This window comes from Emydura macquarii, unplaced genomic scaffold (assembly GCF_026122565.2).
Source record: "Emydura macquarii macquarii isolate MOO-44397 ecotype Brisbane River unplaced genomic scaffold, CSIRO-AGI_Emac_v2 contig_320, whole genome shotgun sequence".
Classification (NCBI taxonomy): Eukaryota; Metazoa; Chordata; order Testudines; family Chelidae; genus Emydura; species Emydura macquarii.
In genome coordinates, this window is record NW_027130457.1 from 12,891,410 (window position 1) to 12,914,335 (window position 22,926).

Consider the following 22,926-nt stretch of genomic DNA (forward strand, 5'->3'; position numbering starts at 1 on the left):
TCACTGGACCAATGCTCTCATTCTGTTTGGCAACTCCTATGTTCTTAACGTTATATATATATAAAGCATGAGGTAACCATGGTGAATTAAATATTTATTTACTTAAAAGGAAATGTACTGTTATAAAAAAGTGTGCATTGAGCCAAAATGGGACTTGACTCTTAAAGTATCCTTTTAAAATCAGTAAATTTCTACATTAGTTTATTTTTGGTTTTTTAAAACGTTTCAGCCAATTCTAGATTTGATGACAAAAAAAGATAAAGTATTATTTTTCAAATATTAAGAAAAGTGAACAAACAATTGTAAACTTCCTATCTTTACTTAGCTGTTTAAGGTAAATGTTACAATCCTTTATATGAAAAGGAAATACAGACTTGTCTGATTTAAATTTATTCAATAAATATGATGCACACAGCTGTGTAGTTAAACAAGTTCACTTTCCCCTAATTATATTTACAAGATTCTGTCAACAGATGCTAGACATAAGGTAAAATTTTGAAACAACATCGACGAGTTTAGTTGTACATCTTCCATTAACATTAATGGAAATCACAGAGATAAATCCTCCCCTTCTTTAGATCTAATACACTAGAATTCATATAAAGGGATAAAGCACTGTGGGCTGTATTTTATGAGGCCTTAATCAAACCCATCCAATATAACAAATCAGCATAGACACACTAAATTAAATCCAAATTTTCTTCTGTAATCCCTGTATTATATCAGTGTGATACCCAAAAGAAATATTTGTAGAGGCATAAACATTTCTTCATTGAACTATAAGGGTATCTTTTTGAGAAACAGCTTGTAAGTTAAATCTTATTTAAATATATATTATGTGTTCACTGTCAAGGCTTTAAAATAAACCACACCTTACAAAATAATGTATAGTGCCAAATTACTTTTGGGTGTAAATTCACATATTCATAGATTCCAAGGTCAGAAGGGACCATTGTGAACATCTAATCTGACCTCCTGCATAACAAAGGCCACAGAACTACTCTGAATTAATTCCTGCTTCAAGTCAAATAGCTGTGGTTGAATTAGATCATATCTTTTAGAAAAAAAAATCCAATCTTGATTTAAAAAATGCATGGAGAATCCACCATAATTTTTGGTATGTTCCAGTGGTTAATTACTCATATGGTTAAAAATGTGTGCCTTATTTCTAGTTGGAATTTGTCTGAATTCAACTTCCAGCCACTGGATCTTGTTACACCTTTGCTTTCTAGATTGAGGAGCCCTCTATTTTCGGATTGTGTTCCTCATGTAAGTACTGACAGATTGATCAAAATCACCCCTTAACCTTCACTTCATAAGGTAAGTAGATTGAATTACTTGAATCTTTCACTCCACAACATGAAGTAAAAGGAAGCAAAACTTAACAGCAACATCTGCTTCCTGAGCTAATTCAAGAAACAAAACATTATTCCCAGAGGATTCACCATCTATAACCCTCTGACCATTACCTAAAACTCCAAATATGCTGAACAGCTCTGCAGAAGGACTTTAGAAAAACTGAGAAACCATCTCCTGCACCTCACATCTCCTGCACCTCTTCAAAAAAGAAGGAGGAAGTTACTTACCTGTAACCTGAGGTTCTTTGAGATGTGTGGTCCCTGTCAGTATTCTAATGATGGTTACACATGCGCACCATGTGCCCAGACTCGGAGAGTCTGAAATTTTTGTCCGTTGGTCCGCACATGCACCCTGGCTTGCCTCATGCTTCCGTCCAAGATGATAAAGGTTAACATGGAGCGACCACATCTCCAGTTCCTTCTCTACTGTAAATCAGACAGATCTGCAGCAGAGGGGAAGGAGGGCAGGAAGTGGAATACAGATAGGGACCACATATCTTGAAGTATCTCCAGTTACAGGTAAATAATCTCCTCTTCTTCTTTGTGTGATGGTCCCTATTGTATTCCACTGAGGGTGATTAACAAGCAGTACCTAAGTTGAAGGAAGGTGCGAGAATGAGGATGGAATGGTTGTGCGGAGAACTGCCTCACTGAAGAAACTGTCTACTGCTGAGTCCTGCGCTAAGGCGCCATGTGTTGCAAAGATGTTCACAGAACTCCTGTGGCTGCTCTACAGCAGCACGCCCTGAAGGGAGGCCGTGGTTGAAGCCTGGACTCCCATGGAATGAACCCATGCCCCAGTATGGGGAGGCAAGCCTGATAGTACCAGAGTGCAATGCAACCCGAAATCCATTTAGAGATTCTCTGGGTGGAGACGGCCTGTCCCCTGTGTCTTTCTGCTACTGCAATAAACAGTCTCGGGAATTCCTGATGGGTTTTGTTCTTTGCTTCTAGAAGGCTAAAGCTCATCGGACATCCAGGGAATGGAGTTGACGTTCCTCTGCAGATGCGTGTTACTTCACAGAGAAAACAGGGCAATGAATGGATTGATTGATGTGAAACTGGGAGATTACCTTTGGTAAAAATATGGGATGTAGGCACAGGGAGACTCTACCTTGTGGAAAATTGTGAAAGGTGGGTCTGCCATCATAGCTCTGAGTTTGCCGACCCTTTGTGCAGAAGTGATAGCAACAAGAAAGGTGACTTTCATGGAGAGGAGGGATATAAAGAATGATGCCAATGGTTCAAAGGGTGGTTTCATTAGCATAGATAGAATGAGGTTCTGGTCCCATTGGGGTGTGATTGGTTGGACAGTTGGGAAGGTTCTAGCGGTTGGTAGGTGTGTGAAGAAAGAGTAAACTTCCACAGGCGGGTGGAATGCACTAGTTCCCTCCAGTTGGATTCTCAGAAAGTTAATGGTGAGACCTGATGCCTTCAAGGATAGAACAGATTCTGGAGGGGGTGGGGGATTCCCCACTGATTCTGGTAAAACTCCCTTTTGTTGGACCAGGTAGACGAAGCACTTTCAATTGGCCCAGTAACAGTGCATAGTGGAGTCCTTCCTGATGCTGAAGAGGATGTCGTGCAGGCTGAAGAACAGGTCAGTTCTAAAGCAGATGCCTATCCAAATATCATACTCTGAGGAGGAGCACCCTGGGATTGGGATGTCTGATATTGCTACTGCATTGTGTCACATATCAGGGAAGGCGAGGTAGAAATTGGTAGACAGGTTGAAAGGCGAAGGAGATTGGGAAACCAGCATTGTCTGAGCCAGCGGAGGGCGATCGGAGTGACCATTGTTCTGTGTCGTTCTGCGGAGTACCTGAGCAGGAGCAGTAGAGAAGGGAAGGCATAGTTGATTTAATGTGACCGGGAGAGTAGGAGAGCATCACCGTGAGAGTGATGTCTGAGACCTCACCTGGAACAGTACGTGGTGCATTTACTGTTTATATATCAGATGAATAGGTCTCTCATTGGAATCCCCCATCAGGTAAAGATGTTGTGTACTACTGAATCAGGAAGTTCCAACTCATGGTCGATTGCAAAACGTCTGCTGAACGAGTCTGCGAGCACCTTCTGTGTCCCAGGAAGATAGGCTGCAGACAAGAGGATCTGGTGATTGATGCACCAATTCCAAAGATTGATTGGTTCTGTGCACAGAGTACTCGATCTCGTGCCCCACTGTTTGACGATGTTCAAAACAGTGGTGGTGTTGTCCAACAAGATGAGAACATGATGGGAATGGATGAACAGGAAAAAGGATTGGCATGCCCTCCTTAAAGCTTGGAGTTCGAGGATATTGAAGTATATCCTGGATTCTCAGGGAGACCATGTTCCCTGTGTCATGTGATCATCCTTGTGTGCTTCCCTGCCTATGAAGGATACGTCAGTGATGATCATCTTGTCTCGGGAAGGGGTGGGGAGGAGAACCTCTATGCATATGTGATATGGCTCTGTCCACCACTGAAGGAATGACAGTATCCTGGCAGGGACTGTCAGCATCAGGTCCGTGGCATGACATTTTGGCAAGTAAATTGTCTGGAGCCACGTCTGGAAGCAATGAAGGTGGAGTTGAGTGAAGGCAGTCATGTATGTACATGAACCCATGTGGCCAAGGAGGTACTGACAAGTCTTAGCCAGTACATAAAGATTGTTGATGATGCAAGTTATGAAGTCTCTCATTGCTTGGAACCTGTCCATTGGAAGGTAGGCCTGTGCTGTGACTGAATTGATGGTGGCCCCTATAAATTCCAGGGATTGTGTGTGGTCTAGCATCAATTTCTCGACATTGATGCTGACTCCAAGGGATGAAAGAAAGTTGAGTAATATGGAGGTTGATGCATAGGCTCCATGCTTGGACAGCATGGCTGGAAGCCAGTCGTTGAGATATGGAAACACAAGGACCCTGTAACGTCTGATATAGGCTGCAACGACAGAGAAAACTTTGGTGAAGATTCTGGGAGCGGTAGCTATTCTGAAGGGAAGCATGCTGCACTGGAAATGGTGGATGCCAACTGTGAATCTCAGGTGAGCTATTAATGTCTGATGGGTATCAATGTGGAAATAAGTGTCCTGCATATCAAGAGCCATAAATGATTTGCCTTTTTGTAAGGATGGTATAATCGCTGCCAATGTGACCATACAAAATGTGAGCCTGTGAAAGCGGTTGAGATGACAGAGATCGAGGATTGGTCTCCACCTGTCCTCCTTTTTGGGTATCAGGAAGTAAGTTGAATAGAACCCCGCTCCTTTATATTTTGGGGGAATGCATTCTACTGCTCCCTCTTGTAGTAAGGAATTCAAGGCTTGGCTGGGAATGCTGTTGTGAGAGTGGTCCCTGAGAAACGATAGGAAGGAGTTTTTTGGAGAAGGTAGCATGATGAATTTGATCGTATAGTCTTGGCAGATGATGTTCAGAACCCATTTGTCTATTATTATTGCACACCAAGCTTGGGAAAAGAGTGCTAAATGATCCCCAAATGGGTTAGGGTGGTCATAAGGTGGTAGGCAAAGTGGTTGGTGGCTTTCAAGATTTTCTCAAAAATATCTCTGGGACAGAGGGTTGTAGCTATGAGAAGGAAGTCTGTGAAAAGGGTGGCTCCTTCCTTGGTGGCTCACACAGTCATTGAGTGTAGAACTGGGGAGACCTGTAGCATTATGTGGCTGCTGCGTGGTGGAATTTATGCTTAGGAGCAGGAACGTAGATGCCCACTGAACAAAGGGTGGTTCTGAAATCCTTGAGTATATGTAGTGAATCATCTATCTTTTGATTAAAAAGATGAGGATCTTCAAAATGGAGGTCTATGATAGTATTTTGCACCTTGCGGCGCTCACAACTAGTCAGCTCAGGGCAAAACCTCAAAGAATTGTTAATACACTGTATGTGGGTAACAAAGGAATGTGAAAAGGTTAGCAGGCAGAACAGATGTTAATTGTATTTACCCACATCCTGTTAGATGTATCCCGGTGTAACCAAATTAACCTGTAGTTGCTAAATCCTTTTCATGTCTTATAACTCTTTATTACCTTAGATTATATATGCAAATATACTCACTTGTCATTAGAACAAAAAGCCTGTATTTAGCATTTAGATGAAGTTTACTAAAAGGATAATGTCTTAGTCTATCTGAAACTTGTTTACTTACAATGTAAACTACCTGTAGACCATCCTATTAGGTTGAACTGCAGTTACTAAATGCATTATATTTGAATGGCCCTGCAAGCAGAGTTGATCTTTAAAGGAAAGGGTCATTGACTTCAGTGGAAGGGTCCTTGGGTTAACAATGGGATGTACACAGACCCAATCACTTATTCTTCATCAGAGGAACACACAAGCTCTGACTTTTTCTGGGAAGTCACCTGTCAGCTTGCTCTTTGTGTGAGAGAGCTAAATACTGGACTTTAGGCATGATCCTGCTATCTCTGATCTGCTGAACTCTGAACAGGGGAAGTTTGAACCATTGGACTGAAATCCCCCCAAAAAACATTTTGGGAATCCCTGAAAGACTAATGGAAGGACTCTAAGAGACTTACGGAGAATTAGCAGACACCAACAACTGGACTGATATTCTGATTCAATAGTAATGTATTTTATCTGCTTTGACTTTTTAATAACTCCTATTTCTTCTCTTAGTTACTAAATTTTAGTTTTAGATACTAAAATATTGGCTATAGCGCTGTTTTTGGTGAGATCCTGAACATCCAGTGACCTGTGGTGACTGTCTGGTGTTTTCAGACTGAAAGAACCTAACGTGGTGTTTTGAGTTTTAATAACCTTACATCATAAAGTCCAGTTTTACTAGGTGATAAACAGGGCCAGGAATGCCAATGGAATTGTCTGTATTACATGGTAAAACTAATGTAGTGATCCAGGAGTACTCTTTTATTACTGACTTGAATATAATGATAGACTATATCACCAGTTTAGGAGTGTCTTTCCTATTTTCTGACAATCTGTTCTGAGTTTGGGCATTCTCAATTGTGAGTCACTCCAGGCACCTCAACACACCTCCCGAGAGAAACTGGAGAAGTGGAGCCAAGATTTCCTATGCATAACTATGGCCATTGCCATGGTGCTGGAGGAGGTATCAGCTGCATCCACTACTAAAGTGCTGTTTTGGCTACCAGATTCCCTTTCTCAATGATTGTCTGAAAATGAGTCTGGTCATGTGGGAGGTTATCAGCAAATTCCTCGCATTTGCTGTAATTCAGGAAGTCGTATTTGGCTAGTAACACCTGATAGTTCCCGATCCTGAATTAGAGACTAGATGAAGAAAAGACCTTACACATCAAAAAAGTTCCAAACGCTTGCTCTCCTTGTCAGATGGTGTAGAGTGAGGGTGCTGTTGTCTGGCTCATTCAGTTGCTGGTTGGACAACCAGGGAGTTTGGGGGGCAGGGTGAGAAGAGGAACTCAGACCCCATAGCCGGAATGTAATAGCATCTTTTAGCCCTTTGGGAGTAGGTATGAATGTGGCCGGGGTGTGCCACACTGTTCTGTCAGGCTCTAGAATGGCATCCTTAATAAGCCATTAAAACTCTAGTTGTTCCTGAGGAGTGAAGAATATCCAGTAGTTTATGCTGGGTATCCTGGATTTTGTCCAAGGGAATCTGGAGTCCCCCTGCGACTCTACACAGCAGATCTTGAAACTGCCTAAAGTCATCCGGAGGCAAAAGGGACGCTATAGTCATCTGGAGATGAGAAGGGAAATCTTGCTGGTTCTGGCTATGGGATTCCTTCTCTACCAACAGATCCAAGTGCCTGCTAAAAGGAGTCCTCAATGGAGAGGCAGATGAAGGCTCCCTCACAGATCGTGCTGGTCCTGAGGGAAGGTATTGGGACCAGGGTAGTATGGCCAGTAGACCATATCCAGATGAGGTTGAGGCAGTCCCCACAGCATGGGGTACCAGTGGCTCCATGGTGGTTGAAGCAGTGGGTGTTGCCAAAACTGGGATGACCTCTGTGAATGCATATATGGATGGCAAGATGTCAACAGTGGCAGATGTCAACTTCTCTGGCTTCCAATTCGTAAAAGGAAGAGAAGGCAGATTCCAGTTCCTTTGGTGGTACTGTCAGAGCTGGTGGAAGGATATAGAGCATTGGAGTGGGCAGCAAGGAGTTCCACAGTGGGGGTATATCATGAGGGGGAGTTATAATCTTCCTAGAGGTAGAAGGGTCCAACAGGCCCTGGTTCTGTTAACTTGAACACATCCTGGGGCTCAAACACAGTTCCTGATCTCCCCAATGTCAGAGTTACCCTCTCTTTATTCAGTGCCAGTGTTGGGTCTTGTGAGGTGCAGATGCTGACAGTACTGGTGGACCAGTGCTCAGAATTGCTGAACCTCCTTGTTTGTGGTACTTCTTTTCATGTCTATGAGATTTGGCACGAGCTCCTTCTCTGTGGCTCGAATTCGTGGAAGGAGCGTTCACTTTCTTAATCTTTGAGGAAGACTTAGCCCCATGCTTGTGGGTATACTTCCTTACTTCCTGCCTAGGCTGTGTCACAGGGTCCATGGGGTGGTTCTGCTGGCACCGGCTTCAGACTTGGTAGCAGGAGGCATACTCCTTGCAGTTTCAGGCTGATGTATGGGGAGGTTCCCTGGCCTGGGTCCAAGAAGTTTCATAGAGAATTTCATGAGGTGCTTCTGGAGGTGGAAAACCCAGTCTTCTTGGGTACGGCTGGAGAAGAACTGGCAGATACTGCACTTAGATGCAATGTGAGCTTCTCCCAAGCAGTAGAAGGACTGTTGGTGTTCATCACTTATCGAGACAATATGTGGGCAGGAGGCATAGAGTTTGAAGCCTGGGGTCCCAGGCCTAGTCTGGTAAGTGCACCTAGGTACAGGGGAGGAAGGGGGAGTGAAGAGAAATTTTCTGACTCTGGACACATAGTGCGCATGGGTAACCTTCAGTGGAATACAATATGGACCATCACTCAAAGAAGAATAATCACATATCCCCATATGCTGGAAAGAAAAAAATCAGGAAACCTACCTGGAGAGCATTCAAGAAACCCAAGTCAAGTATAAAAAAACCCCACTGATGACAGCCATCCAACACAAAAACAAAAAAAGTGGAACCAACTACAACTCCACAACCCAGAGAACACCACCTCTGAGAGAAATCATGGTATCAGGACCCACCACATAGACACTACATGACACCCTAGTATTATCAATTTATCTAGACCAAGTGTAACAGGAAATGAATTATCTGTACTCTCCAAGGGACTGAACTTCCGCTCCATTGCAGAACCTTACTAACATGTGGAGAATTAAAGGTATTCTTTCAGTGACTCCACCTCAAAGAATTCTTTCACAACAGTGATGACACTATCCAAAACTACCACATCCCCACTGACAGTCATGAGAAAAAAAGAATCATCTGACTGCACATCCCAAATCAGATGACACCGCACACTTGTTCGTTATGTTGATTGCTGCAGGCAAAAAACCTGACTGTGAAAACCTTAACAAACATCACATCCATGACAGTCTCTCCACTGCTGAAAGGACAGATATACAGTCCCTGAAATCCAACTACCAGATAGTGATCAAAGCAGCAGACAAAGGGGGTGTCATTGTAGTTCCCTACTGTGATGACTACATTAATGAGGCCAACTGACAACTCTCTGACACCATCTATTATAAAGAACTCAAAGAAGATCCCACACTAAAATTCATCGAAGAATTTAAGGATATAATCAAATCCTTCCTCAAACAACTCAAAAGAAAATCTACAGTATCATCCCCCATGAACCCACCTGAGGGATCTTCTACGTGCTTCTCAAATTGCACAAAGGAACCCTGTCAGGGCCATCATGTCTAGCCATTGCGTTCTTACTGAAGGAGTATCAGGACTCATAGAAACCATTCTCAAACCACTCACCACACAAAGGGCCAGCTTCCTCCAAGACACAACCGACTTCCTCCAGAAACTCCGCAACATTAACAACCTCCTTCAGAACATCATCCTTGCCACCTTGGATATCACCTCCTTATACACCAACATCCCTCACAATGACAGCATTGCTTTCTGTCTCAAATATCTACAAGACAATGGACAACACTCAAATAGCCATCCTAACCACATCACCATACTCATCCATTTTATAATAGTAATTAACAATAATAATAATTAATAATTTCATAATAATTTTACATATCTGGGATATACACCTAGACACACCTAAAACCACATTCACCAAACAAAGACACTCCACCACAGAAGTAGATCGCATCATGGAACAAGTGATCCAAATACCCTGAAAGAACCTAATTCAATACAGAAAAAAAGCCCTCTGATCGCACACCCCGAGTTCTCAGGTATCACCCCACACTGGAACCCATATAGTGTATCATTAAACAATTACAACCCATACTCCATGGGGCCCACATCCTGAAAGAATCTTTCCCAAATACATTATTTTGGCCTTCAAACAATCTTCCAACCTCACCAGGATCATCATCAGAAGGAAGCCCCCACAGATCAGGACATACCAACTCAAAGTGGCAGCAGACCCTGCCGGAATAACAGAGACAAAATCTGCAGACATATCTCCACTGCTACAGTGATAAATACCCCCAGCCTCACATTTTTCAAGATTTGTGGGTCCTACACATGCCTATCACAAGATGTGGTGTATCATTCAGTGCACTGAATGCCCCAGTTACAACTATGTGTGTGAAACTAGACAATCACTTTGCTACTGAATGAACTGACACAGAAAAATGATAAAAACAAAAACACCATATCACCCATGAGTGAACATTTTTCACGAAGCAGCCACGCCATATCTGATGTTTCAGCCCTCATCTTCAAAGGAAACATGCACAGCACCGTCAAAAGATGAGCCTGGGAGCTTAAATTAGTAACTGTGCTGAACACTAAAAATCATGGTCTTAATAAAGACACTGAATTTATACCTTATTACAACATTTTGTAAGCCACTAACCCCCCTTTTTTGTCCTCTGACTACAGAGGTTTTAACGGGCCACTTCACCTTGAATGGTCCCTTAGAATATGGTAATTACTTATGCAAAACAATCTGTTCCGCCTTGTAGTTAGCTGTGACACTCTGAGTACCTTTCTAAGACCTGAAGAGCTCTGGGTATCTCAAAAGCTTGCCTCTTTCATCAACATAGACTTCCCTCTGTTTGCCTTCTCAGCCATGGCCCCACCTTCTATCCCACATCCTTTAAGGAACCTAATATTCATAGGTGTAATAGAAGGGATTCTGGCCAGCTGCTTGTCTCCTTGCCTACTTTGCAGATCACCACAGAGGCTGGTTAAAACTAGGTCCAAAGAGAGGAAACAAAACAACCCTCTAATAATAGACTAAATAAGAAAACGGTCTCTTTCAAATGCTTTTTCAGTTAGCTATTACTTGTATTACAGTAGCACCTACAGGTCCCAACCAAGATAGGGGTTCATTGTCTAGATGCTCTACAGACACATAGCAAGAGAGTGTCCCATCCTCAAAGAGCTCACACGCTTATTATCTATCACAAGCAGTCATGGAGTGAGAGAAAGGGTATAACATACAAGCACAGGGAATGCAGTGGCAGTTCACAAATGTCATGTTAGCACCACATTTTTAAATAATTTTGAGTGAGTTTTAGTTTATTTTTATTTATGTGTTATGTATATAAACTGTATTCTAGTACTGGCTGCATGTGATGAAGACAGAAAGGAAATAGCTAAAAGCAAAAACAAAGGAAGGGAGAAGTGACACTGAGAGGACCGGAAGAATGGAGACAGGGCAGGGAGAAGAAAAATTAACTGAAGAGACTGGGCTGGAGCAAGTAACCAATCAGCATAGAGGAAAGAATGTCCTGAGTTTTGGTAAAAGACACAGTGCTGCTAGTTTCATAGTTCCACGTAGATAACAAAGATGCATGCTTGTGACACATTGTGGTGACTTTATTCACAACTTCCTCTTCTATGCCTTCTGTGCCTGATGTGGTAGAGGTACCTCTGATTTACCTGAATTCCCTGCTGTGTGTATAAGACTAGCATAAAAATTTGCCATTCTTGGGAGCATCAGAACTCCCCTAGGTTCGTAAACGCTCTAAAGCTACTCTCACCATGAATTTAATCCTGTCAGGTTCCACAAGTTAGGTTTATGATACAGACTGACAGGGCACAAGGAAAATTCATATTTTTTTATCTTCTTTCCAGCTACTCAGTACATCTCCCAAGTTTGATGACCTAATAAGTCTTTTCTATCTCTCTCTCCCTGAGAATTCAGGATTATGCCTTACATTATGTATTTGCTAGTGCTTTGTTCTATCCAGTTAAAATTCCCAACAAAAGGGGCATATTCCTTTTCCCCCAGGAGATTATTGGACACTCTATAAAATAACTCACTAGACCTAATCTTCAATGAGAACAGAATTAGCTCCCCACTCCATTACGGTTAAAAAGTATTTCTGATATTTACATTATATTTGTGGGCTTTTTTTAATTTCACCCCATCATTTCTGGCTATATTACTATAACAGCAATTAAAACTAGATTCAAATATGCAGTAAAAAAAGATACTTAAAATTATCAGTGTTTATACAACTGTCCCTTTCTATAGGAGGCTGAGTTATAGCTCACATTTGGGTTTGATTTTATGATTTATTAGAGCAGAATGGGTAGATATCCATTAGACCCTAATGGCTACATTTTGCCTTTTCCTAATGAAAGAGTTCATGGAAATAAATGCAGTTAATGGACTCTGTTCTTAATAATATGTTGCTTGGAGATATAATAATGATACTTCAGTCTCACCCACAATTTGCTATTAATATTAAGCCAATGCAAATTTTGCAATCATATTTTAAAGTCATTTTTGCAAATCAGAGCTAAGATTTAGTGCCAAGGTGGGAATTGTACTTAAAATTATCATCTCATGAATATCATGGAACACCGTTATTTGTTATATTGCAGTCAAAAGTGCTAATTCTACAAGACATTAAGGCTTTTAAAGCTCTACTGTAATTTGTATCCTGAATAAAAAAGAACTTGAAGTGATTAAAGCCAATTTATTGAAAAAAGCATCATTTTGATTTATTTTTTTTAGGAACAATTTTTAATTTTATAAACAATTATACACTAGTGTAGTTTTAATGCAAACCAAACGTAAACACCTTTGTTCTATTTCTACTTATAGTTATCAAAAAGAAGAAATGTAAATTTTGGATTCAGACACAAAATGAAACTTAGTAGAATTTTGAGAATGTTTGGATGTGGGGTTTCTTTTGAGCCCATCTCACCATACAAGGTGGGGAACGTGAGCGCAGCCCCTCATCCCCCAAAATCTACAATTATCCTCATAGACTGAACCAAAAAAAGTTCTAGTAGAGTTTACTCCTTTTGCAAATCTTACATGCCAATGTTTAGGAACTCAGATAAGTGGATTTCATCATTCAGTCATCTCAAGTATAGCTATTGCAAATGGCTGACTAAAGGTCTCTTGAAAAATGCTATGTGAAAGCAAAAAAAAAAAGGAATATGTATTAAAAAAATTCTGTAATTAAGTTATGGACACTTATCATTTTCAAACTATTTAAAAAGTTTAAGTAATTAAGCCTAGCAAATACTGTGTGAAAGAGTGAATAGTACAATTTTCAAAAGCACCTTTCCTAAGTTCCAATGAGTTTCTATTAAACTAAGGCTCTGAAGTGCCCAAGGCCCATATTTTTAAGGTGTTCAAAAGGGATTTAGGCACTTAGGAGCCTAATCATATTGACTGGTTCCTAAATGCCTAAAACCCTTTTGAAAATGAGATTCAGGTTTCTAAATAAGTTAGTTATAGCAATGCTGAGCATAGCAATGCCAAAAAACCTTTAAAAATCTTGTGCTAAGTCATTTTCGAAAAAAAATTACCCCAAGTAAATATTACTACTCCCATTTTAGATGGGCAACCGAGGCACAGAGATCAGAGGACTTCCCCAATTTTAAAAAGGGAATCAGGGTTGGACCTAAGAAAATAAACAGTAGTTCTCGGCTCCCATGCTCTGCTCAGGCCACTAGACCATGTGTCCCTCAGATTAAAAGGGGCCATTTGATTCCAGTGCTATGCAGCCACAGGACTGGAGGCTCCCAATCCTTTTTTAATCAGACAGTGCCACCCTTAAACCCCACTGAAATGAAATCAGTCGCTTACTTGTGAATTATTAATTTAATAAATTTGCAACGCACCATTAAAACAATTACGTGAATTTTCCTTATTACAAGACGAGAGAAAAGCACACTCCTGTGCTACTGGAAATGGAAAGCAATTTGTCATTTTGGCTTTCCACAGAGAAGTAATCAAAGAACAGAAAGAAAGAAGAAAATAAGAGAAGAGCCAGGATTTGAGCTTATTAATTTTAAAGAGTGATCTTGCTCACTTTGAAATCAATTTTTCTATTAACTGAATTGGGAGCAGAACTGGGACCTTAAATAATACATTTAATTTCATATACATGAGAAATAATTGAACCATATTAGAAGTCATTTTTATTATATGGTACAATGCCCCAAACACCTAAGATCTGCAATAAAATGGTTTAAATATTTATCATTTATCAACCATAAGTCATTATTTAAATGAATAGCTACAGACTGTGGTTTCCATCATGCTGGGGAGGGGGAAGAGGAGGAGAACAACTGTAGTGGTGAAGGGGGCAGGGGTATGTAAGTCATTATGCCTCTGACGGACAGACAGGCAGATTGGGTCAGGGAAGTCAGTGCAAGTATTTATTAGCACTAGTTTTTACTATTACTTCAGAAAGGAGTATTGTGTTCTGCTCTAGTGCCAGCCACTGGATAACAGCTAACATGCTAGGTCCCAGTCATATCACCTACCCAGATGAGTATTTCCCCTCCCTCTCCTTGGTGCTATGGAGTGTCACTGGGAATGTTTGCCTGGCTCTGCCTACCATATAAGAAGAGTTAGATCATCATTCTGCCGGGAAGAGTGGAGGGGAATGAAGCTTTTTGTATTGACTTCCTCGCTAATGCATGCACATGGGGCAAGACAGAATGTAGCCCCTTATGTTGTTTCTGTGTTTATTAAAAAAATTGTAGGTAGCAGTCTCTCTGACGTAACTAATAAACATTTTGCGTGACATTTTCAAAGGCATCTTAGTGACTTATCCTTCATCACACTAATTTTCAATGTGTCTTAGATACCTAAGTCACTTTTGAAAAATTTAACCTTTAAAAACTTTAAAACAGATTTTTTTTTTTGACGAGGAAGAATTTTAAATTAAATGGTGTGTAAGTTATGAACATGTTGTGGGGAACAGACAAGTGGCAGGAAAAAAAAGTGAAATTCAAGCTCTTTGTACACCATTTTGCAGACATTCTGCTAACATCATACTCTACTGAACTGATCCTTGTACTGTACTGAGCAAATATTTTGTTGTTGTTTTTTTTCTAACAATACATATTTGAATTATGGATTAGAATGATTTATTTTCACACTCAGGATGTTTTAAGATTATCCCAAACCCTTCAAATTAAAAAATTCTCATAACGAACTTGTTCAACTTCAAAAATTGGTGAAGAATTATTGTTGAGAACATCTCATACCCAGAGGTCAGAATTGATCACCCCATTATACTGTATGTTTAACATTGTTTTGCTTTGAATTTCTGAGTCATTGGAAGACCATTACTATCATTCACCCTACTGAAATAACTATAGGCCACAACTTTAAAATGTCATCCAAGTAGATGGTAAAAATAAAAATACCTCACTGGTGCAGAAACAAAGACAAAATATCACTGTGCTTACCATGTTGAATATAGCCATCGTTAATATTATAGTAGTTGCTGTCAATGTGAGAGTGATTCGTGGCCAGGGTCGGTTTGCAATTATCCCAGACGACTTCAAAATCCACAATAGTGAAGCTGAAGCTTTCTTGCTGCATTGCTAAGTATAGAGAATATGAAACACATAACAGCATGAGTATTCTTAATTAGTATGAGTTCCTTTAGGTTATAATTAAGAATGATTGCCATTCTGAATGGCATTAATATGTAGGTCAATTAACTCAAAAGAACATTGCATAGAAGTATAAAACTGTTATCTTGCTACAGTGGTTAATTATCTTTCTTATAAATTAAGAAAATTCTTGAGATAGTATCAGTTGTGGGATTGAGACTGCAAACTAGGTAACGGTTTATTAAACACCCACAATGCAATACTACTAAATAATAAATCATAATGAAGAATAAAAAATGAACACCATCATCATCACTACTAATAAACTTTTTCTAAAAAACACCAGTGCCTGAAGGTCTCTCAGCATTTTAAGAAACAATAACTAAGGGCATGTTTTCACTGCACAGTTAACCCAGGCTCTAACCCAGGTTTTTCCCCCTATCATCCACAAAGAAAAAACTCAGACCTAGACTTCGAGGTGCTTTAAGCCCAGGCTAGTTTACACCAATGGGGATATACATTAGAACCCACTCACTTTACTGTAAGGATGCAGGGAAAAACCACTCCAGTGCTAATAGTCCTCTAATGCCCTTCCTACAACTCCCTCTGAAGGATAGGCAAGTTTTCCCGCAATTGATACAAATGACTGAGAAAGAATCCTATAGCATCTCAGCACAAAGAACCATGGGATATATGTGCCCGCTGCATGCTCTTTCTTCCTTTCCTCCCTCCCTCCCTCATGGGCAAATGTGGAAACAGTAAGGATATAGTACTGCAGGTAGGGCTTTGCTGTGGGGATGTTCACATCTGAGCTAGGCTAACATGGTGCTCAGATACAGGTGCCAATCACCCAGGTTGACTTGTGCAGTGAATACATAAACTAAGCTCTTCAGTATAGGTTCAGGAATCTGCCCATGCAAAACTGTCTGCAGGAGTAAGGCCTCTTAAATGGATATATTCCAAGTATTCCACAAAAATATCAGAAAGTGAATCAAACAGAAAGCAACAAAGATCTCCCAACATTCATCTCCCTATATAATGATATAAGTATTACGCTGACTTTTTAATATATATTCAAATCATATTTTTAGTCTTTTTCATATTTAAGACTTGTTTGCTGGTGCTTATTAAAGTTAAAGGAATTATATTTTAGGAAGTCAAAGTCCCCCCTTCAGCAATTGGCAAAATAAAGAAACATGGTAGCTCAAATAACAGTCTCACTTGAGCAGAAAAGTAAATTGAATATGTATTGCAGAAGGTTTTGCAGGTGGACATGCATGCAAGTGAGGGCACAATTTGGCACTAATAACAACGTTCCTTAAACACAGGACAAAAAAATATTGCAGCTGCTCCACATGCCTCAATCTTCAACCAAAAACTTTTCCCTATAGCCTCTAATCATGTAGGCACAAAGTCTGGAGATACGAGATATTCACATAACATAAACAAATTTCTGTGAGCTATGAAACAAATATTAACTGCACAAAGACTTCATTAACATAGAATTACCTATGCCCAATAGTTTCTTGTGCCCTTCTAAAATGTCAAATTCAGCTACCCTAAAACCTCTGAAAGGTAGGAAATGAAGAGTTAAGCTACACAACAATCCATGACACAAACCTTAATTCTGCCCTCTGCCCCAACATGCACTCAAAAAGCTAGGAACAAAAATGCATGGGTTACAGTATGGGTCTACATTACCTCTCCTAATGTAAGAGGGATTTTCAAAAGGAATGTAGACAAATAGTAAATGTGTGATTTGAACACATTCTTACGTTAGATTTCTCTGAACGTCATTTAATATACAATTGTAAGGCTAGTTAAAAAATGAATAATTCAAAGGGAAGATATCAAAAGCATATGAACCCCTAATATTTATATGGGACTATTCTTCTCTCAATGCACAAATATAACCAAAACTAATGATGTAAAGGGATAACTTATCACAAATACATTTTTTCTCTAAATGCATTACTTCCATTAAGCCATATTGTAGGAGTGTGTGCCTAGTCACACAGTTAACAAAACACTTGATGTAAAATATAAAGGTCAGGTAACTGACTCAAAGTTTGAACCAGAATGTCCCAGGGATCACTTAACCAGGGGAATGGCAACTTCAACAGTGTGCATTCAGACTGCCTCCATGTTAAAAATCTTTAGGACTGGCTCGCACTTTCACAAACCACTATTCTTCAACACTGCATCATGACAAGATACTGCTGTGGAAAACCCAGTGCTTAATCGTTATTCAGCCAATGGTGGCAGAGGAAGAGCACTGCTAACTAGTCTTCTACAGTGTGACTCTATAGAGGCAACTTCATGAAGGTGAAAAGAAGAGTATTTCTGGTTCTCCAAACTGATTGCTTCTAGATGTCCACATTTTCTCTCTCCTTTGGAGCTTAAGTATTAAAGCTTCTGAAAGTAGAGAGGAACTGAGAGATAGTTGAAGAGGGAGTGGGGTTTACACTCTCAGACAGTGGGATGATTCAGTTAGGGCTCCCAGAGATCTATACATGCCCCCTAATTGTCAACTACTGCTTAGAAGTCCAACAAACAGATTGTCCTAAAAACTTAATTCTCTCTACATAGCAGCTGGCTGCTCTCTTAACAATCAGGGTGTGTAATCTTGCATCCACTGTACAGTTATGAGGCTTCAGAAGAAACACTGGTAGTGATAAAGATAATTTTAATGAAAATCAGCTGCAGTTTCTGACAGAAATTTTAGGTGATACTGTAGTTCTATCTTGTTCTTTGGAAAGATGGTCTAGAGTGGATTTGCCATAAGAGCCTGAAACTCCAGGACCGTCCTGGCTGAGGTACCAGCCAATGTGCAAGAGGAAGTTACTTACTTTGTGTAATAACAAAGGTTCTTCAAGATGTGTCTCCCCATGGGTGCTCCACTCACCGTAGGTGTGTCTGTGTCCCTGCACCTCTAATAGGAGATTTTAGGTAGCAAAGTCCATTCGGCCAGCACATGCACTCTCCTTCCTTTGTGCTTTGCCTTGAGGCTATTTAGTGCTGCGCAGGCAACCTGCCCTACATTCCTTCTGTATCACAGAGCCCCTTGTTGAGAACTCTGCAGTAGAAAGGAAAAGGGTGGGTTGTGGTGCACCATCAAGAACCATCAAGAAGTGTCCCTATGTGTGCTCTACTGTAGATTACTTCACAGTAGTACCCCTTAGAGAGGGCTGGAGCTTTGGAATGGAGTCTGTTATTGATGACAGTACTATGTAGCTGAAGATGGCATCAGAAGCTGAGTCTCAAGTAATTGCGTAGTGTTCTGTGAAAGTATGAGCAGCAGCCCAAATTGCTGCCCTGCTGATTTCTGATTGAGGTGCTGAGGTGATGGCCGCTAGAAATGTTGTCTTCATGGACAGGTGTAGAAGACAGCCCTTGAGGAATCTACATGTTGTTGGATGGGCAAATCATGAGTGTCCATCCACCTCATCGTGGAAGTCCATTATGGCTGCCAGAGGTAGTTTGAGTGAGCTAAGAGAGAGATTGGTCCTTCTGAGATCTAGTTTGTAGTACAGAATCAAAGGGAGGTAGGAAGATGTCAGAGCAACTTGTTTGGAATAGCACCAAATTTGGAATCGCTTCCACTTTTGCAGATAAGTGCGATGAGTTGTCTATTTCCTACTGTGTAGTAATACCTCTTTCGCCTCTTCAGTGCAGTCACTCTCTGAGGATATGTCTTCACTGCCGTGGCAGCAGGGGTAGGATGCAGTGGCATTGATTGAGCGGGTCTGTGTAGACGTGCTCAGTCGATCGGAAAGTGCTCTCTGGTTGACTCAATCAATCCATCTCCCCAAAAGGAGTAAGGCTGCATTGACTGGAGGGTGTCTCCTGTCGACACAATGCTGTGAAGATGCTGTGCTACGTAAATGTAAGTACATCGGTGGAAGATGTGCAAGCTACGTATTGCTGCTGCCAGTGTAGACCAGCCCTAAGTGTTGGAACTATGAAGGAGCCAAGCCTGGAACCAGAGGATCTGTAAGCTGGGTGAAGGATTTGTCCATCATTTTGGGAGAGCAGGTGACGAATGGGTTGAAGAGGAATTGGACACATTGCTAGCTGTGCCAGTTATGGGTACCACACTTGTCTTGGCCAGGTGGGAGCAATCAGTATAACGTTTATTCTCTCCTACCTTGTCTTTAATAGGACCTTCGACCTCAGAGAGAATGGAGGAAAGGTGTATATCAGCTCTCCGCTTCATGAAAGATTAAAGGGTCCCCTAGAGACTGTTTCCCCAGTCCGGCTCTGGAGTAGTAGCAGAAACATTTTCTGATTCTGTATGTAGCAAACAGGTCCCCCATTGGTTGAATATGTCTTGAACCACTGCAGGGTTCATCTCCCATTAGTGGTCATGTGAGAAATTCTGGTTGAGACTGTCTGCCATTACATTTTGTGTCCTTGGTGGGTAGGTGGCTGAAATAGGTATATTGTGGTGGATGCACCAATTCCAAAGTTTTAGTGCTTCCATGCAAAACATTTTTTTCCAAGTTATTGATATAGCTATTTTCAGCCAAACCCCAAAAAGAGGCCAAACTTCAGTTAAAATCCCAATCCAAGTTGCGCGAAGGAAACTAACGCTCCGATCTTGTAAAGAGATATGTATATTTACTCTGAGCATGTGAGTAGTCCCGTTGACTTCAACAGACTACTCAGGTAATTAAAATTAAGTACATGTGTAAGTCTTTATAGAATAGGAGCCTTGTTGACTAAATATATGCCAAATGACAGACATTCAGTTATGTAAATAGGCTACTATTTGTGCAGTCCTCTTTGTTAATACTTAACTTGTAAAAAAAACCTTATAATCAAGAATCTGAACAAATCAAAACACTACATCCTTCTAACAGCCTCAAACTTACAATCTCATTTGCCAATGTGTGGGCCACTTCAAAGATAAAGCTTGAAATCAAGAAAATGGTTTAGACAAGCAGTACCTCACACTGATACTACGTCCTCTGTAGCCCTTGGAAGTATATTTTGTCTTTCTATTAGTTTTGTAAATGGTGTGTGCACTGACAATGCTATTTACACTAGTGAACTGTGAATACTTTTAAATAAATTATTTCTTATTAAAATGTAAATTCTATGTAAGTTGATGTGAAGGTTGTGTATCACTGCTATAGAAAATGACCAAATATGTAAATCTCAGCTCATACACCTCATTGTAATAGTACTACTATGATACAAATAAATAAAATAATAATAATTTCTCTTTACAGCTCTCGAGTACAACAGCAGTCACTTTAAAAATAAGAGCAAATGTGAACCGTACCTTTGCTCACATAGACATTTCAAAGTTAAGACAATGCCTTTATAGGCATGGAAAAAATTCCTTATGAACAGTCACTGTTTACTTTAGAAAAGAGATGAACAGAAGGGAGCATAATAAATATATATAAAATAAGGATTTTATTTAGTTTGGACACTTATTTTTACTTGTTCATAATATGGGAACCAAGGGATTTCCAGGCTGCACAGTAAAAATTGATAAGAGCACATACTTTTTTCACACAATGCACAATTTGAATGTGGACCTCTTTACAATAGGAACTCTCTGAGGCCAAAAATTTGCCACATTCAACATTCCTCATGTTGCAGGGTATAACCCAATCTCTAACTAAAGTGGGATAGGAAGAAACTTCCCATACTGGGCAAGTTATAGTACAACTGTCTATCTACTCTTACACATTCCTCTGAAGCATCTGATATTATTTGCTGTCAGAGACAAGTTATTGGGCTGGACAGGCAAATGGCCTGATCCAATATGGTATTTCCTAAAAGGAAAGAATTCTAAATTGTGGATGCAATGTGCTGGACACTTCAGAACCTCATCGTTTGTCCTACAAGCCCACTATATTTTCAAGAGATGGCTCTGTATGCACACTTGATCAATAATCTCAGTTCTCAAACTCAGTAGGACTGCAGTGCTCTGGAATAATGTGATCAATAGGCCATTAACTTATTATGATGAACCTACAGTAATAATCAAATATAAATTCCTTATCTTACGATGTGGTAACTGAGTCCCAAAAAGATCTAGATATACAAAGAACTCTTAACATCTTAAAAATAAATTATCCTCAGAAGAGTGGAATAAAGTGAACATAAGTATTTTTCATGTTCTCTTTCCAATGAAAAGGAAAACTATTAGAGACTGACAATCATTTCACATCTTATTTCTTTTGCAAGAATGACAACCATTTAAAACCAGAACAGATTGAGAGGGCAAACAGGTGTCATTTAAGTAAAATGAATGCACAGTGTGATGACAGCCAGATGTCCTTATTTTCAACCAAGCAGAGCCCAGGAGCATTACTATGACAATAAATGTTGGAGTCTCCACTTTAAATCCCCAAGAGGTTTATAGCATTTCCCTTAAATATTTGCCCGTGATTGAAATTTGGCATGTCAAGGTTCAGCCAGGTCAGGAAACTAATGAGTTATTTATTTTTGCACATTTTAAAATGAATTCATTTGATAATTGTAAGTTATATGAACACACACACAAAACCAGGAGGACAAACGCTGCCCTCAGTTGTGTGTATATGTCTCCTGTTGACATAAATGGGAATTTGCATGTAAGTTATTTGAGAACAGAATATGGACCTGAACATTTTGTTTAAAATTGTGCCACAGGCCTTATTAAAGCGAAAACAGACTTTGTGGCTGCCACCTCACACACTTTCTCGGGACCTTGTGTAAGGAACTCCAAAATATGCATCTCTGGAGATCAAGGAGGGCAGAACTCATGTCAAACAACTGCACTTATTTGCTTTTTTCAGAGTGGTCAAAACCAACAACAACAAACCACCATGATTATACTTTAGTTTGATAAATCCTGTCTTCTCAAAATACTGAAAATTAATGGGAAAATGATTTCCTTCTATAAAAGCATGAAGGCCAAATATGAGAATCTGTGCTGGCTTAAGCATTTCAGGCTTCTCTTTTCAGTGGCAGAGCTTTTGTAGCTGGTGGATCAGATTCCAAATCTGCAGTGACAATGGGAAAAGGGTGTAACTTGAGCTCAAATGCATAACTTGGTTGTGGTTAAAGATGCTGGGATTCTGCAGTGCAGAAGAGACAAAATTAGACAGGTGCACTGGGAGGGGACGACAGATATGAATGATGGTCCAGCTGTTTTCCAGTGTCTCTTTTACACTGATTTACCGAACCAGCCACATGCTTATGGTGCAAAATAAATAACAATAATGATGCTAATAGTAATGATTATAAGAATTTACAGCTATAACATCATAATCTACTTTGCAGATGTCAATAAGCTGCTTACTGACAGCTGAGCCCACAAGACACACATAGAAAGAGTGCCCCCCACTGCTTGCAGCTGCTCAGGTCAGCAAGAAATCTCACAGAAGGTCACACAGATTCAATCCTGGGTCCCCCTTCGCAGGAAACATATTTTCTATATATATGGGAATATATATATGAAAAATATATTGTGAGCACTGTAAATAAATGTTAGGTATTATGAAAGTGGCACCATTTCTGAACACTGTCTACACTTATTGGAACTCTTCTGGACTGCTCCTTTAAAAGCCCTGGAAAAGTACGTTTGTATTCCCCCCTAAGCTTGATGAACTAGCAAAGGCTCCAGTGGAGCAAGTCTGCCAATATC

The 22,926-nt window shown here is 40.2% G+C and overlaps 1 protein-coding gene across 1 annotated transcript in view; it reads right to left on the reverse strand.

Annotated features, from left to right (window-relative positions):
• Positions 1–22,926, reverse strand: part of ADCY2 (adenylate cyclase 2) — a 363,250-nt gene that overhangs the window by 40,550 nt on the left and 299,774 nt on the right. Inside the window, exon 16 of the mRNA XM_067569412.1 lies at positions 15,129–15,266. Within this exon, the coding sequence (XP_067425513.1) occupies positions 15,129–15,266 (138 nt within the window). The remainder of the gene's footprint in view (positions 1–15,128; positions 15,267–22,926) is intronic.